The sequence below is a fragment of the Schistocerca nitens genome, chromosome 3, assembly GCF_023898315.1.
Source record: "Schistocerca nitens isolate TAMUIC-IGC-003100 chromosome 3, iqSchNite1.1, whole genome shotgun sequence".
Classification (NCBI taxonomy): domain Eukaryota; kingdom Metazoa; phylum Arthropoda; class Insecta; order Orthoptera; family Acrididae; genus Schistocerca; species Schistocerca nitens.
The window spans coordinates 645079711-645094258 of NC_064616.1; the positions used below are offsets into that span (position 1 = coordinate 645079711).

The 14548-nt window shown below is 40.2% G+C and overlaps 1 protein-coding gene across 3 annotated transcripts in view; it reads left to right on the plus strand.

Moving 5' to 3' along the window:
• Positions 1–14548, plus strand: part of LOC126248597 (calcium uptake protein 3, mitochondrial) — a 695970-nt gene that overhangs the window by 646669 nt on the left and 34753 nt on the right. For all 3 annotated transcript variants that reach the window (XM_049949722.1, XM_049949723.1, XM_049949724.1), the window contains exons 4-5: positions 9847–9894; positions 11170–11252. In XM_049949722.1, the coding sequence (XP_049805679.1) occupies positions 9847–9894; positions 11170–11252 (131 nt within the window). The remainder of the gene's footprint in view (positions 1–9846; positions 9895–11169; positions 11253–14548) is intronic.

Sequence of the window (14548 nt, forward strand, 5' to 3'; positions counted from 1 at the left end):
ACACAGATTCTTAGGACTGGTTATCGACGTTCTATTGACTTGGCTTCTTCACCTTCGTCAGCTTAAGCGGAAGTACTAGCAGCACCTTAATGTCCTCCGCTGCCTGAGCAACACCAACTGGGGTGCGGATCGCTCTACACTGCTGCTGCTCTACAGAGCCCTTGTTCAATCCCGCCTTGACTATGGGAGTCTGGTTCACGGTTCGGCGGCGCCCTCGGCGTTGTGTTTACTCGACCCAGTGTACCACTGTGGCGTTCGCCTAGCGACGGGAGCTTTTAGAACGAGTACGATGACCAGTGTCCTGGTGGAGGCCGGAGTCCCTCCATTGAAGGTCAGGCAGGCACAACTGCTCGCCAGTTACGTTGCAAACGTTCGTAGTTCTCCTGCGCATCCGAATCACCGCCTCCTTTTCCCAACCACCAGCGATTCATCTCCCGCATCGGCGGCTCAGGCCAGGGCTTACGATTGTGGCTCGCGTCCGGTGCCTTCTGTCTGAACTGAGTCCTTCCCATTACCACCTCTCTTCGAGGTCCATTCACGTCCACCACCATGACCTCCATGGTGTACACGTAGGCTGCAGATTCTACTGGACTTTTCACATGGCCCTAAGGACTCCGTTAACCTTGTGACTCTCTGCTATCACTTCCTCTCGATTCTCGACATGAACTGGGGCCACGAAGTCGTTTACACCGACGGCTAGATGGCTGATGGTCACATAGGCTTTGCGTATGTTCATGGAGGACATATTGAACAGCACTCCTTGCCAGATGGCTGCAGTGTTTTCACTGCAGAGCTGGCGGCCATATCTCGTACACTGGAGCACATCCGCTCATGCCCTGGCGAGTCATTTCTCCTGTGTACTGACTACTTGAGCAGCCTACAAGCTATCGACCAGTGTTACCCTCGCCACCCTTTGGTAGCGTCCATTCAGGAGTCCATCTATGCCCTGGGACGGTCCAGTCGTTCAGTGGTGTTTGTGTGGGCACCAGCACACGTCGGAATCCCAGGCAACGAACTTTCCGACAGGCTGGTATCTCCGAAACTGAACTGCGTTCTGTCTTACACTGCAGGGTTTTTCGGCTTTGGTAGACGGAATGGCATAACCTCAGTATGCACAACAAACTGCGTGCCATTAAGAAGCCTACAAATCTGTGGAAGTCTTCCATGCGGTCCTCTCGCAGGGAATCAGTTGTCCTCTGCCGGCTCCGCATTGGCCATACGTGGCTAATGCATGGTTACCTCCTCTGTCGCGAGGACCCACCTCGGTGTAGCTGTGGCTCACAAAAAACGGTCTTTCACCTCTTGCTACCACTTTTAGCCGCTCTGTGGCGGACTTTTAACTTTCCCAGCACCCTACCTTCGCTGCTTGGCGACAATGCCTCCACAGCAGCTTTAGTTTTACGTTTTATTCGTGAGGGCGGGCTTTATCATTTGATCTAAGTTGTAGCGCATGTCCTTTGTCCCTCTGTGTCCTCCTAGTGATTTTAGGGTGGAGGTTTTAATGTGTTGCAGGGTGACTGGCTTCTCCTTTTTATTCTCATGGTCAACCAGTCATGGTAATCTGCTCTCTTGTTTTGATCTCTTGTACATGTTTCTTACGTCTCTCTGTGGTTTTCTTGTCTGATTTTGTCCATTTTAGTGTTTGTTGCCCTTCTGTCATTCTTGTGGTTTTCTCCTTTCTTCCAGCTATGTTTTTTATGTCACGATTATTGCACTCCTACACTTGTGGAATTATTTTAATGAGAACGAGGGACCGATGACCTAGCAGTTTGGTCCCTCCCCCCGTCTTTTAAACCAACCAGCTGCAGAGTAATTGTATGTAGTTTGATTTCTTACCCCAGGTATCTGGTTTTCTTCATTCTGCGTGGAAGATACGTGCTGTGTATGGAATTGGTCAGCTAGTGTGGTTTCTACATGATAGGCACACTTTGCACTCGTTGTTCGGAACCACATTGATTTACAGTTTGGACAACAGGGATTGGTCGCGGTGGTCCTGTTCCGTGGCCAGCTCTTTCACCAGACCTGACCCCAGTGGATTACTACTTATGATGGAATGTGAGGAGCCTAATATAGGAGATTCCTGTCGAGACATGAATCTGGGTGATACGATTATTGCAGAGGCAGAAGTACCAGACCAAGCTCTTGGAATTCTTGAGCGTGTGAGACAATTAATTGTGCGTCCCTGTGCACTCTGTCGTAATCATGGTGATCCACATGTTGAGCAGTACGTGTTAGGGAACAGTTCTAAATTTGTTGTCTATTGTACTGTACGCTGACAGGACAGATTGGACACGCTGTGGTAAATGTACGTGTTTCGTCTGGGGATTGTTGCATTACCATGTGTTTCGTGTAGTACGTTTTGATGATCGTATATTAAAGAAATTTACATTGTTGCGAAATTATGTTGACAGAAAAAGGGTAATTGGAGTATAATCCTATAACGAGCCACCAGAAATCATGGGTACCTTACACCAAAATATTTAGATAATTTCCCTGAACAACCTTTGAACGGGGCAGAACGATTGGTCTCCGGGAGGCGGGTCTGTCGGCCTGTGACACTACGGCCAGTACAGAGCATGCTGCTTAACAGTGAGACGTATGTGGAACCTGTGAAGAGTAGAGGGCTGTACACAGCTCCGCACATAGGCACGATGTGAACACGGCGCGAGATGACCGCCATCTTATCTGCTTAGACGTAACTGACAGAATAGCTTCCACAGTGTTGGCGCAACGTTGGAGCACTGCAGCGAGTATCGATATGTCTGCGTCGACAGTTCGACAACGTCTTCTGCGAGCTGGACTGGTGCCAGCCAAGCATGCCGTTGCGTCTGCCTCCATTGACCAGAAACCACCATCGCCGCACACTGCAATGGACATGCGAATGTCTTGCGTGCTGAGTGGCAAAACGTAGTGTTTTCGGGCGATTCCCGCTTCAACTTGTCCTACAGTGATGGGCGTATACGTGTCCGACGCCGCCATGGTGAACGCAGTCGGACAGACTGTATTGTTTAGCACCGAACGAGGTAGCTCAATGATTAGCACACTAAACTCGCATTCGGGAGGACGACGGTTCAAACCTGCGTCCGTCCATCATGCATGTGGGAAGGAATGTGCAAGCCTTCTTCGAAGAATGACGGGTATCACTGATCCCCCGGCCATCTCGTTCACGTGACATGTCACCCATCGAATATATCTGGGATACAATCGGTCAGCAGCTTGTTCGTTCAGGTCCTCCTGCGGCTGCAGTTGATGTTTTGTAGACGCGCCTTCAAACTGCGTGGCAGAGTATTCCCTAGCAGCATATTTAGGTGATCTTTGATTCCGTGGCACGATGTCTAGCGGCACTGATTACAGCGTGTGGTGGCGCTCAGTACAGCCACAGTGCATGTGCGGCTCTGTAATGCTAATCATTTGTGTAGTGTCATGTCCCTTGCCCAACTGTATAAAAATATATGATATCATAAATGTGACAAATGCAATCATAACATCAAGGAATAGGTCTGTCAAGCTCATAAGAAATTATGTTATAAAAACACTTATTAGTTGTATATTGTATTAAATATAAGATATTCATATAAATTCAGAAAAATTTTCTAAAGATATTATATAGTTGTTGAAATGTATCCTGACAAATCCTGTATCACAAATGTTATCATTGGGATGATGATAAATAAATAAAGTCGGTGGAATAAATTTCAGTGTGATCACATCTCTGGATTTTTGTGTTCCACTTTTTCCAAACAGTGGTGTATTTTGGGACAACTCAATTAAGGCACAAGGAAATGTTAAGCCCAAAACCAAGTTCAAAAAATGGTTCAGATGGCTCTGAGCACTATGGGACTCAACATCTGAGGTCATCAGTCCCCCAGAACTTAGAACCACTTAAATTAAACCTAACTAACCTAAGGACATCACCCACATCCATACCCGAGGCAGGATTCGAACCTGCGACCGTAGCGGTCGCTCGGTTCCTGACTGAAGCGCCTAGAACCGCTCGACCACTACGGCCGGCAAAACCAAGTCGTCAGGGCTATAACAGCCTTTGGAAATTACAGCGTTTCTGTAGGTGGTATGCTCTTGCCTTCTGATTTGTGCAGTAATTTAACCATTCATGTGAGGGGGGAGACTGCTACAGCTACTAACAGTGGTGTAGCACGACGTTTTTCACGTTTACAAGTCACCGTCAGAGGTGAAAGAATCGGCATTCAGCATATAAAGTCCTGTAATCGAACGAGGGATTGAACCTGAACGTTTGCATTAGTCGTCTGACACCCTTTCAGCTGCTCAGATGAGAGACATACGTGGTCAAGTGTTTCATGTAGATCTCTTTTCAACAAGCTTAGTATTCTTATACTAACCAACCTCGCTCTACATTAACTCTCAAACTAAGGAGATTAGTGATTGACGATACGAACTTCCTTTTAAAAGGAACAGCAGCGTCCGTTAATTGGCTACTGGTCATGGTATTCCTCTTTATGTTATAAGCAAATTCTTAAGCATGTTTCAGAAATCTTTGCAGCTCAATTCAGCATACATTTTCAGTAGGATTCATCAATAATTTAGGGCTGCATTACAAATCACAGAATTTAAATCCAAGAGGAAGCTTTTCTCCAGACAAACACCTTCTGTTCCCTCCAGGGCTACTTAAACTCCACTTAATTACATTATGGGAACATAATTTCAGGAAACGAAAAGGAATTTCGAAAATATTAAAATAAATTGAAAAGGAGGACAAAAGTGTCAATGCAAAAAGCATCAAGGTTTGTTTATCCTCATTACTCGCGGCATTTCGCCAATTCCCGTAAGAGTTCTAGCGCAGTGTGCATCCACACTGAAGTGGTCATTAGTCGTCCTCGCTTTAATTATATATGTGGTGTCCGTTCTTTCGGACGTGATCACTTCAGTGCGGGTGCACACCACACTCGAACCCCTATGAGGATAATGGGCAAGAGGTACCACGTCAGTAGTGAGTGGATAAGTTGAGAATTTGGGTCTGACGGAATGAATGCTAGGGTAGTCTGCGTAATTGCGATGATCACTGTATCTGGATGGCACAGTGGTCAGTGTCATTGTCATCTTGCTGTATCCACAGTAGATCTCCTTCGTAGGGGATTTTGCAGCTTGTTGGACATCCCAAGCCAATCTGTATCCAACTGAGCGATTTCCATACAGTTCAAGATTCTGCATCACAAGGAGCAGTCTTTCCATACATTTCAAATGGTTTGGAAATTTAGGTATCCATTACTTGACTCCAGTTTTCACCACATGGTTACATTATATTAATCTCATTCATGGAATCCAACAGAGAGGGTATGGACCAAAGATTCGCTTCTGGGGCAGGGGTCTCGCCAATCCTCAAATATAAATTGTCGTTATCCCCACTTTTAAAGTGTCACTTATGAATATGATGACAATAGTAATAAGAACAATGAAGCATTTAATTACAAAAAATATACAAAATGTTTTACTATAGTAATAATAATAATAATAGTAGTAATAATAATGTGTTTGTATCTGTACTCAGGTCAGTATTTATGATCTATAGACATCTAGCCAGAACTTTGCTGTTATTAGGTACTAATATGACAGATACCACCTTTTATTCCTGTAGTTGTATTGTCTGCAAAAGAGAACAAAATTTCTTTTTACAGTGCTAGTGAAAGATCATTTATGTGTATCAGAAACAGAGGACCTAAAACAGACCCCTGTTGTGCACCATGTGTGATTGCTTCAAGTCTTTGGTGCCTATTGCTATTTGATGGACACACTGGTGGTACACTCAATTTATAGTCAGTGGATAAGATAGAAACTGTGAATCACATGTCTCAAATATTCTGTAATAAGATATTTTAACTTTCGCTTAAGGATAACATGGTTCCCACTATCAAGAGCCTTAGCCAAGTCACAAAATATTCCCAATGATGATGATTTCTGATTAATTGATTCTCGTGTATCACGTATCAAGATCAATATACTACAGCTTGTTCAGCTGACAGTCCTTTTTGAAATCCAAACTGTTTGCTTTTGAGTGTTTTCTGCACTATTTATAAAGCCTTCTGTACATTTTATCTCCAATTTGTAGAGTAGGATGAAAAAATCGTGTTTATCTGTGAAAATACCAATATGAAAAGATTCCTTATATAATTAACTTGTTGTCTTTTAAACTTCAGTTGAGCAACATGTGATTATTTTCCTACTGATTTCATCGTAATTTCTTGAGCAAGTATTTCTAAGAGTTGGTAATGCTGGGGACATTTTTGGGAGATGTAGGATATAAAACTTTATCAAATTTGTTTTGGAATGTTTGTATTTGAAATCTTAGTCTATCTATTAGCGATCAGATTTAAATTATCTTTTACTCTGCATTGCAGAAAATGTATTAAAAGAGTAATTTTGGGCTACATTATTTGGTCAAGACATTGTATACTCGATAGCAATTTCCTCATTTTCTTGTTTCATTTATTCTGTCTAATATTTTCTGTGCCCAGATAGTACTTACCTTATTACTGGAGGAACTTCTTTTTTTCTAAAAATTACATATGTTTTGATGGTCTGATCACTTTAAGCATGATTCTGTTGGCGACATAGGGTTTAGGAGCATTTAGTATATCTTAAGTGATGGAAAAAATGTATAAAACAGTTCTTGCAAATGATACCTAATGCTATTTACAAGGTAGTACCCATTCTCCCCAACTATTGAAACTATGAAACAGATATTGAATTCCTGTGGGTTAAAAATATCATCAGAGAAATTAGTTGTTGCCACATTTGCAAAGAAACAATTAAAAACAGCATTCATTGTTGGTTAATTTTCAAACTACAAAACGCTAATAAAATCCCAGGATCAATTTCTAAGAATCCATAAGTTGCAAGATTGTAGACATCCACTACAAAACACTGTTTAATCGTGAAATGGGGTGAATTGTAGCAGGGCAACTCAGAAATGTGTGAGACGACAATGTAAAACAGTTTAGTGTACTGTCACAAGTATATGTGGACAGAGGTCTTGGGTATAATTCTCATTGAATGGTATGTGTATTTCACATATGGTGTGTCATGTAGAGAATTGGGATAGCTGAGAAAGTACATAGGGATTACATCATACATGACTGGATCATGAGAGTAAAAATTTCAATACTAGGTGATCTGGGAGTTAGATGACACCCAAAGCATCGTTTAATACCTGTGGAGTATGTTACAGGAGAGTGGAGACACTTGCCAATTTGTATCAAGTTTCTGAAGACATCAAGTTATTACAGCCTTCATTAGAGACTTCCTGGCATCCTGTGTTTCTCTTGTCTCTTGTCAGACTGTGTACAGTTGTCTTAGAGAGTTTACAATGTATCCTCAACAACTCTCCAAATGTGGTACTAAAACAGAGCAGAACATGGTCCAACCAATCTGGTGTCTGTCTCACCATACTGATTAAGGTGATAATACACTGGACTTTCATTTGAGAGTACAGTGATTCAGATCTGTGTCTGACCATATAGATTTAGGTTTTCCATTGTTCCCTAAATTCCTTTATTTAAGGCTATATGGTTTCTCTGAAAAGCAGTCAGACAATCATTTTCCCCCCATCCATCCCCAGGCCTAGCCTGTGACCCAACTCTGATTATTGCAAAAAGAGACTAATATGGAACTGCCAGTTTTCTCGTCTGGAATGATACAATGTTAGGAGCATGTACACCATCACACCTGTTTAAAGGATAATGTAATGGCTCTGGCCCATAGGGATGGCATATCCTTATTATCCACACACTATTGGCACTTTTGCATAATTATGTAAGTGCAACACCAGGTGGACCAGTAGCTACATCATGAGGACCTAATGAATCTAGAGTGGTTAGCTAACTCTCCAGACTTATATCTGATTAAACATGTGTGAGACAATGTAGGATGAAAGGTTACAGGCTGGACACCAGCACCACACACATGTTACGACGGGAGGCATTATCCCAAGTTATGCTGAATGGTGTGTCCCACTGTGTAGGGAGATTCTATGCATCCTGTATTTCTTGAAAAGGCATTATGTTCTGCATTGACCTTCCTATATGCCTCTGATAGAAGGCTATCATTTTATGTCAGTTGCTGCCTGTAACAGGTTATCCTGTACACTCTGTATCCGTATCACTGTGTCAGATGTCACTATATTGCCGGAGATCATTTCTGATGTGCACATTTTTTATGGATCTAAAAGATCCCTTAACTTATAGATGCAAGTGTAATATGATTTGCATTGTGAATGAATGCTCAAAGTGCTACAAATTTAATTTGTTGGTGTGTCTAAACGTTTTTGGGAAAATGCCAGAATGTGAGCCTGATAAGTTTTCTTTCCCACCCTTGTCCATCTCAGTTAATGGCTTACCTCTAGTAAGTTAAATAACATCAACAGAATGTTAAACTGAAACCTGCCTACCTTCTTTCTTGCTTAAGAAGAAGAAGAAGAAGAAGAAGAAGAAAAACATTCACAATTTGTGTGAACAATATGATTTTCTTTTATGTATATAAATTATTCTGTTGTTGATAGTTAATAGATTTGTGTGCACACAATAAACGTTAAATAGGTTTCACTAATCTGATAATATATCAGTAATAATCTGGTTGTTGTTGTTGTTGTTGTTGTGGTCTTCAGTCCTGAGACTGGTTTGATGGAGCCCTCCATGCTACTCTATCTTGCGCAACCTTCTTCATCTCCCAGTACCTACTGCAGCCTACATCCTTCTGAATCTGCTTAGTGTATTCATATCTTGGTCTCCCTCTATGATCTTTACCCTCCATGCTGCCCTCCAATACTAAATTGGTGATCCCTTGATGCCTCAGAACATGTCCTACCAACTTATCCCTTCTTCTAGTCAAGTTGTGCCACAAACTCCTCTTCTCCCCAATTCTATTCAATTCCTCCTCATTAGTTATGTGATCTACCCATCTAATCTTCAGCATTCTTCTGTAGCACCACATTTCGAAAGCTTCTATTCTCTTCTTGTCCAAACTATTTATCAACCATGTTTCACTTCCGTACTTGGCTACACTCCATGCAAATACTTTCAGAAATGACTTCCTGACACTTAAATCTATACTCGATGTTAACAAATTTCTCTTCTTCAGAAGCACTTCATGGGCCATTGATAGTCTACATTTTATATCCTCTCTACTTCGACCATCATCAGTTATTTTGCTCCCCAAATAGCAAAACTCCTTTACTACTATAAGTGTCTCATTTCCTAACCTAATTCCCTCAGCATCACCCGAGTTAACTCAACTACATTCCATTATCCTCGTTTTGATTTTGTTGATGTTCATCTTATATCCTCCTTTCAAGACACTGTCCATTCCGTTCAACTGCTCTTCCAACTCCTTTTCTGTCTCTGACAGAATTACAATGTCATCGACGAACCTTAAAGTTTTTATTTCTTCTCCATGGACTTTAATACCTACTCCGAATTTTTCTTTTGTTTCCTTTACTGCTTGCTCAATATACAGATTGAATAACATCAGGGATAGGCTACAACCCTGTCTCACTCCCTTCCCAACCACTGCTTCCTTTTCATGTTCCTCAACACTTATAACTGCCATCTGGTTTCTGTACAAATTGTAAATAGCCTTTCACTCCCTGTATCAGTGATATAAAGTTGCCTTAATGTTTAGGTGTATTGTACTACAGTTTTTAGGTCTTCTAAATTTGTGTTCAGTTTCCATATGTTTCCAAAACATTCAGTGAGAAAAGTTATTCTTTCTTGTTTAATTTAAGTGCTTTGGACATGATTGTTTAATCCGATGCTACTGCTAAAACTATTTGAGACCCTTGAGTATAACTTGGAATAGCAATCTCTCTTTCTTTTTCAGGAATAATATCCTACACGGAGTATCTGTTTCTGCTGTCAATACTTACAAGTACGTACATCTATCTTTACTGTTCAGTAATTTTTTCTGCACCACTTGTTTGTAGTTACTAATTCTTGAGTAGTGTAAATAAATTAGTCCCTATTTTTGGTTTCTAGGTGTTGGTTTGCTGTATCAAAGTGTTCACGTGGGATTTGTTTGTCATTTGTCTTCTTTTTGTCCTAGAAGTTGGAGACGTATTGTATTACCGTCATTTATCTTTGTGTAAATAGGTAAAAATGTGATAAATGACTGAGGTGATAGGAAGCAGTACGGTATTACAGTAGTCTATTGCACAGTGCTTATAACATAATCTTGTGGTGTGTTAGAAACCTGCTCTGTGATTTGATCTAACAATTAGAGATTACACAAATGAAATCCATAAATACAATCCAATTCTTGATTCCTAATTGACAAATCATTCAAGTCAGCCTTTTCCTGCTGTTGGTAATGTGTCTGTTTCCAGATAATCAGAAGGCAATGATCCTTGCTTAAAAACTGCAGTTAAAAAGTAGAATATTGTCCAAGCATGGAAGTTGAGATCATCATACTTCATGTGGGAGTCTTTATGTAGAAACCGCAAAGCAGTTGGGGTGGGTTGTGCTATGTATTTGGAATCCTTTGTCAGTCCTTAAACACCATAAAAACATTCTGAAAGCTGCTATACCAAACAGAAGACTTCCTGCAACTACTGCATGAATTATCACTGCTGAGTTGTGGCCACATGAAAGTCTGATCACATCGAAGAACATGTTACTATGCACAACATTACAACATTATGTACTATAATGGATGCTACATAACAAGTCCCATCTGTGTTCCAACCACTCCAACTTCTATGAATTGCACAGTAATGAACTGCCTGTCCAATCCCCAGAATTCTCCTGGCCCCATCCTCCATGAAGCCTTGTTCCCATATTATGTCTGTCTCTGTTATCTCCCAATTTCCTAATGACTGGTACTCCATCCCTTCCCCACAGCTTTATACTTCTCTTTGTCCCTCATTTTAATTATGTTTACACTCTGTATATGTGGGGGGAAGGGAGGGGGGTGAAATGTGGGAAGAGATGAGGAGGGTGTAAGTTTAAAGAGTAACATAAATTGTGCACTGGAAAATTACAGGGTCTGAAATTTCATAATTGATGTTGGCAGTTAGAGATTTCATATATTTGATGTGAAGGAAGTGCACCTCTTAATTACTATAATTTTTCTTTTAAACAGCTAAAGACAAATTTCCAAACATCGTTTATTGTTTTAGGAAGAGTATGAAAGATATTATTGTTTCAGAACCTCAAACTGGATTTCGTATTGCATTCAACATGTTTGATACTGATGGTAATGAGCGTGTTGATAAGACTGAATTTCTTGTGGTAAGTACATTGATTTCAAACTCCTATCATTTATAAGCTGCTCCTTGTTTACATTGTAATGCATAAATTTTGAGCCACATGATTTTGTGCTAAATATCTTTCAATTTTGGAACAATGGTTCTTTTCATAGGTGGAAGAGCACAAATTTTACATCATGTTTGAGTTGAATAGTGCTCCCCTCCCCCTCCAAATTTTCATTACACAATTCAGGAGCATGTGAATTACAGATTATCACAACAGTGGATTTGCCATGCAGCTCCTGGAGATAAGATAATGTTGTACTGACCACCACATTCACCCAGTTTGAGTCCTTGTAATTTCTTCTTGTGGAATTTTATAAAGACTGCTTGTGCCACCATTTGAAACAGTGCTAGCCAACCTATGCATATGGATCTCTGCAGCTATCGCAGCTATTGACAAAAACATTAAACAAAGCACTTGTGCAAGTTTCTCCAGCTATGTGCATACCGTGCAAAGCATGTTGTACAAATTCAACATTTATAACATGTTCATAGTTTTTTTACATTCATTTCAATTTCTACCATGACCATTTTTTTTCTGAAATGTTACAGTCAACAACAATAATTATATTCTGAAACTGACAACATAATTTTCACTCACACTGTATTGTAGATTTTTAATAATAGTACTGCAACTATATTGTATATACTTCCCACTGAATGAGTACTGTTTTCAGCAAAGTTACAGTCATTAGGATTGTACAAAAATTGGAAAAGTAGCTATACTGATTGAAAGTTTGTGATTGGTGAAGAACAATTATTGACATAATAAGTTTCAAGCTTTCAGAATATGTTAATTAAAGTGAAGAAACTGGAGGGAAGGGGGGGAAGGCTCACAACTTTTGGCACAGAAGCAGAATGAAAATGACACAATGTAATTAATTCCCAGAGCAGATAATGTACTATACAAAGCAGCATGTCCCATGTTCAAATATCGGTCTTATAAATTGATGGAAGGCAAGAGGGATACACAAGTTGCTTCAGTTAACATAAGTAAGTAGAAATAATGTGTTGACAGATGGGCGAGAGGAGTGGGTGAGTGGAAGGGTATGTGGGTGAACAAATTGGTGGTAGTGAGTGAAAGACTTAGAAGAAAAGGAAGTACTGTGAAGACAACGTAGAATAGTGAAGAAAACTAGATGGAATGATAACACAAGGAAAAATTACTGTAATTCAGTGCCAGACAAAAGAAAGAAACTAGAAGTGATGATCAGTTCCTGTGAGGGAACAAAATGACCTTGTGATGAAATAAGTTCCAGAATCTGCAATGTCAAAGTATATATTGTGTGCAGTATAAGGTGTTTTCCTGTGTAGTCCATATATCGTCATTCAGTATTTTCAGTTGTCAATAAATGCAGGCTGCTGAATAATATGTGGAACAACACATGTAATGTCACATACATGTCTTTCTTCTGTTATTTATCTGTTAAATGCAGCCCTGCATACGAATATGTTTAACACGAAGTGGATCAATGAGGAATATTTTATATTAGGAAAGATTGCATGTATATGAATCATAAGAAGTTGACTAGACAAAATACTTCACTTGTTTCAGATGAAGCAAGGCAGCTTAAAAGGGTTGTAAGAAGATTTTATGTACAGTATAGCTCATATCTGGAATAGAGATGTGTTGCAGGGGATGTATGAGATTGAGCTGATGAAGTTGAGGTTCTTAGAGTATTTTCTTCCAAGTAGAGTGCAATTTATTTTATGATATGCTAGGAGGAATTCTAGGCTAATACTGGTAAAAATATTGATTAAAGACACAGTCTCATAGTTACAAAGGAGTTCAGCTGATGTATTATCAAGTCTGGATTGAGGCAAACTACACTGAAAATTTATTGCTGTACAATGTTGGTAACTGCAGGAATGAAACATATGGACAGAAATTGTTTCAGTTTTACTAAGAGAGTTTGTATCCAAGAATAATGTTCACTATGAGAGAGTTAACGAACAATGAAAGGCATAGCTTGTGTATTTAATGTATATGACGACATAGTGATATTAGTTCTATGAGACTGAAATAAACATCAAAGACTGTGATATTTTTGCCATAAAAAGAAGTCAAATAGTTGCAGCAAATGCCATTAAGGCTACAGAGAAAATATTTTTCAGTGACTCTGTAGTTAACTTGAGACCATAAGAAAGATTACCACTTCCAAAGACATTACCATAAATTTATGTATGTAGGGTAGCCATAAAGTCTTAATTCTCATGTCAGAAAAATAAAGTTATGTAATTATTTCCTTGTTTGTGCATACATGTCTGCAGTCCTAATAGACACTGAAATTCCCAGATCACAGAACCATATCCTGCAAAATGGCACAGCCTGTCCCCACTTTAACAGTGAGCTGAGGTATTTTGCTTTATCTCTTTAGCGGTGCACTACAGTACTGTGAGGAGGAGGAGGAGGAGGGGGGGAGGAGGGGGGGGGATTTCAAGTGTGTGGCAGAACTGCAGACATGTACCAGAAAACAAAAAAAGATTAAATGTTTAACCCGAAAGAACAGATACCATCTTCATATATATAAACTCGTCTAGCTTGAAGGGGGAAACAATATGGCACTATGGTTGGCCCGCTAGAAGGTGCTGCCATAGGTCAAACTGTTATCAACTGTGTTCTTTTAAATAGGAACCCCCATATTTTATTAAATATTCATGTAGTATGTAAAGAAATATGAATGTTTTAGTTGGACCAGTTTTTTCGCTTTTGTGATAGATGGCGCTGTAATAGTCACAAGCGTATAAGTACGTGGTATCACGTAACATTCCGCCAGTTCGGATGGCATTTGCTTTGTGATACATTACCCATGTTAAAATGAACAGTTTACCAATTGCAGAAAAGGTTGATATCGTGTTGATGTGTGGCTATTGTGATCAAAATGCCCAACGGGCGTGTGCTATGTATGCTGCTCGGTATCCTGGACGACATCATCCAAGTGTCCAGACTGTTCCCGGATAGTTATGTTATTTAAGGAAACAGGAAGTGTTCAGCCACATGTGAAACGTCAACCACAACCTGCAACAAATGATGATGCCCAAGTAGGTGTTTTAGCTGCTGTCACAGCTAATCCGCACATCAGTAGCAGACAAATTGCGTGAGAATCGGGAATCTCAAAAACGTCGGTGTTGAGAATGCTACATCAACATCAATTGCACCTGTACCATATTTCTATGCACCAGGAATTGCATGGCAATGACTTTGAACATCGTGTACAGTTCTGCCACTGGGCACAAGAGAAATTATGGGATGATGACAGATTTTTTGCACACATT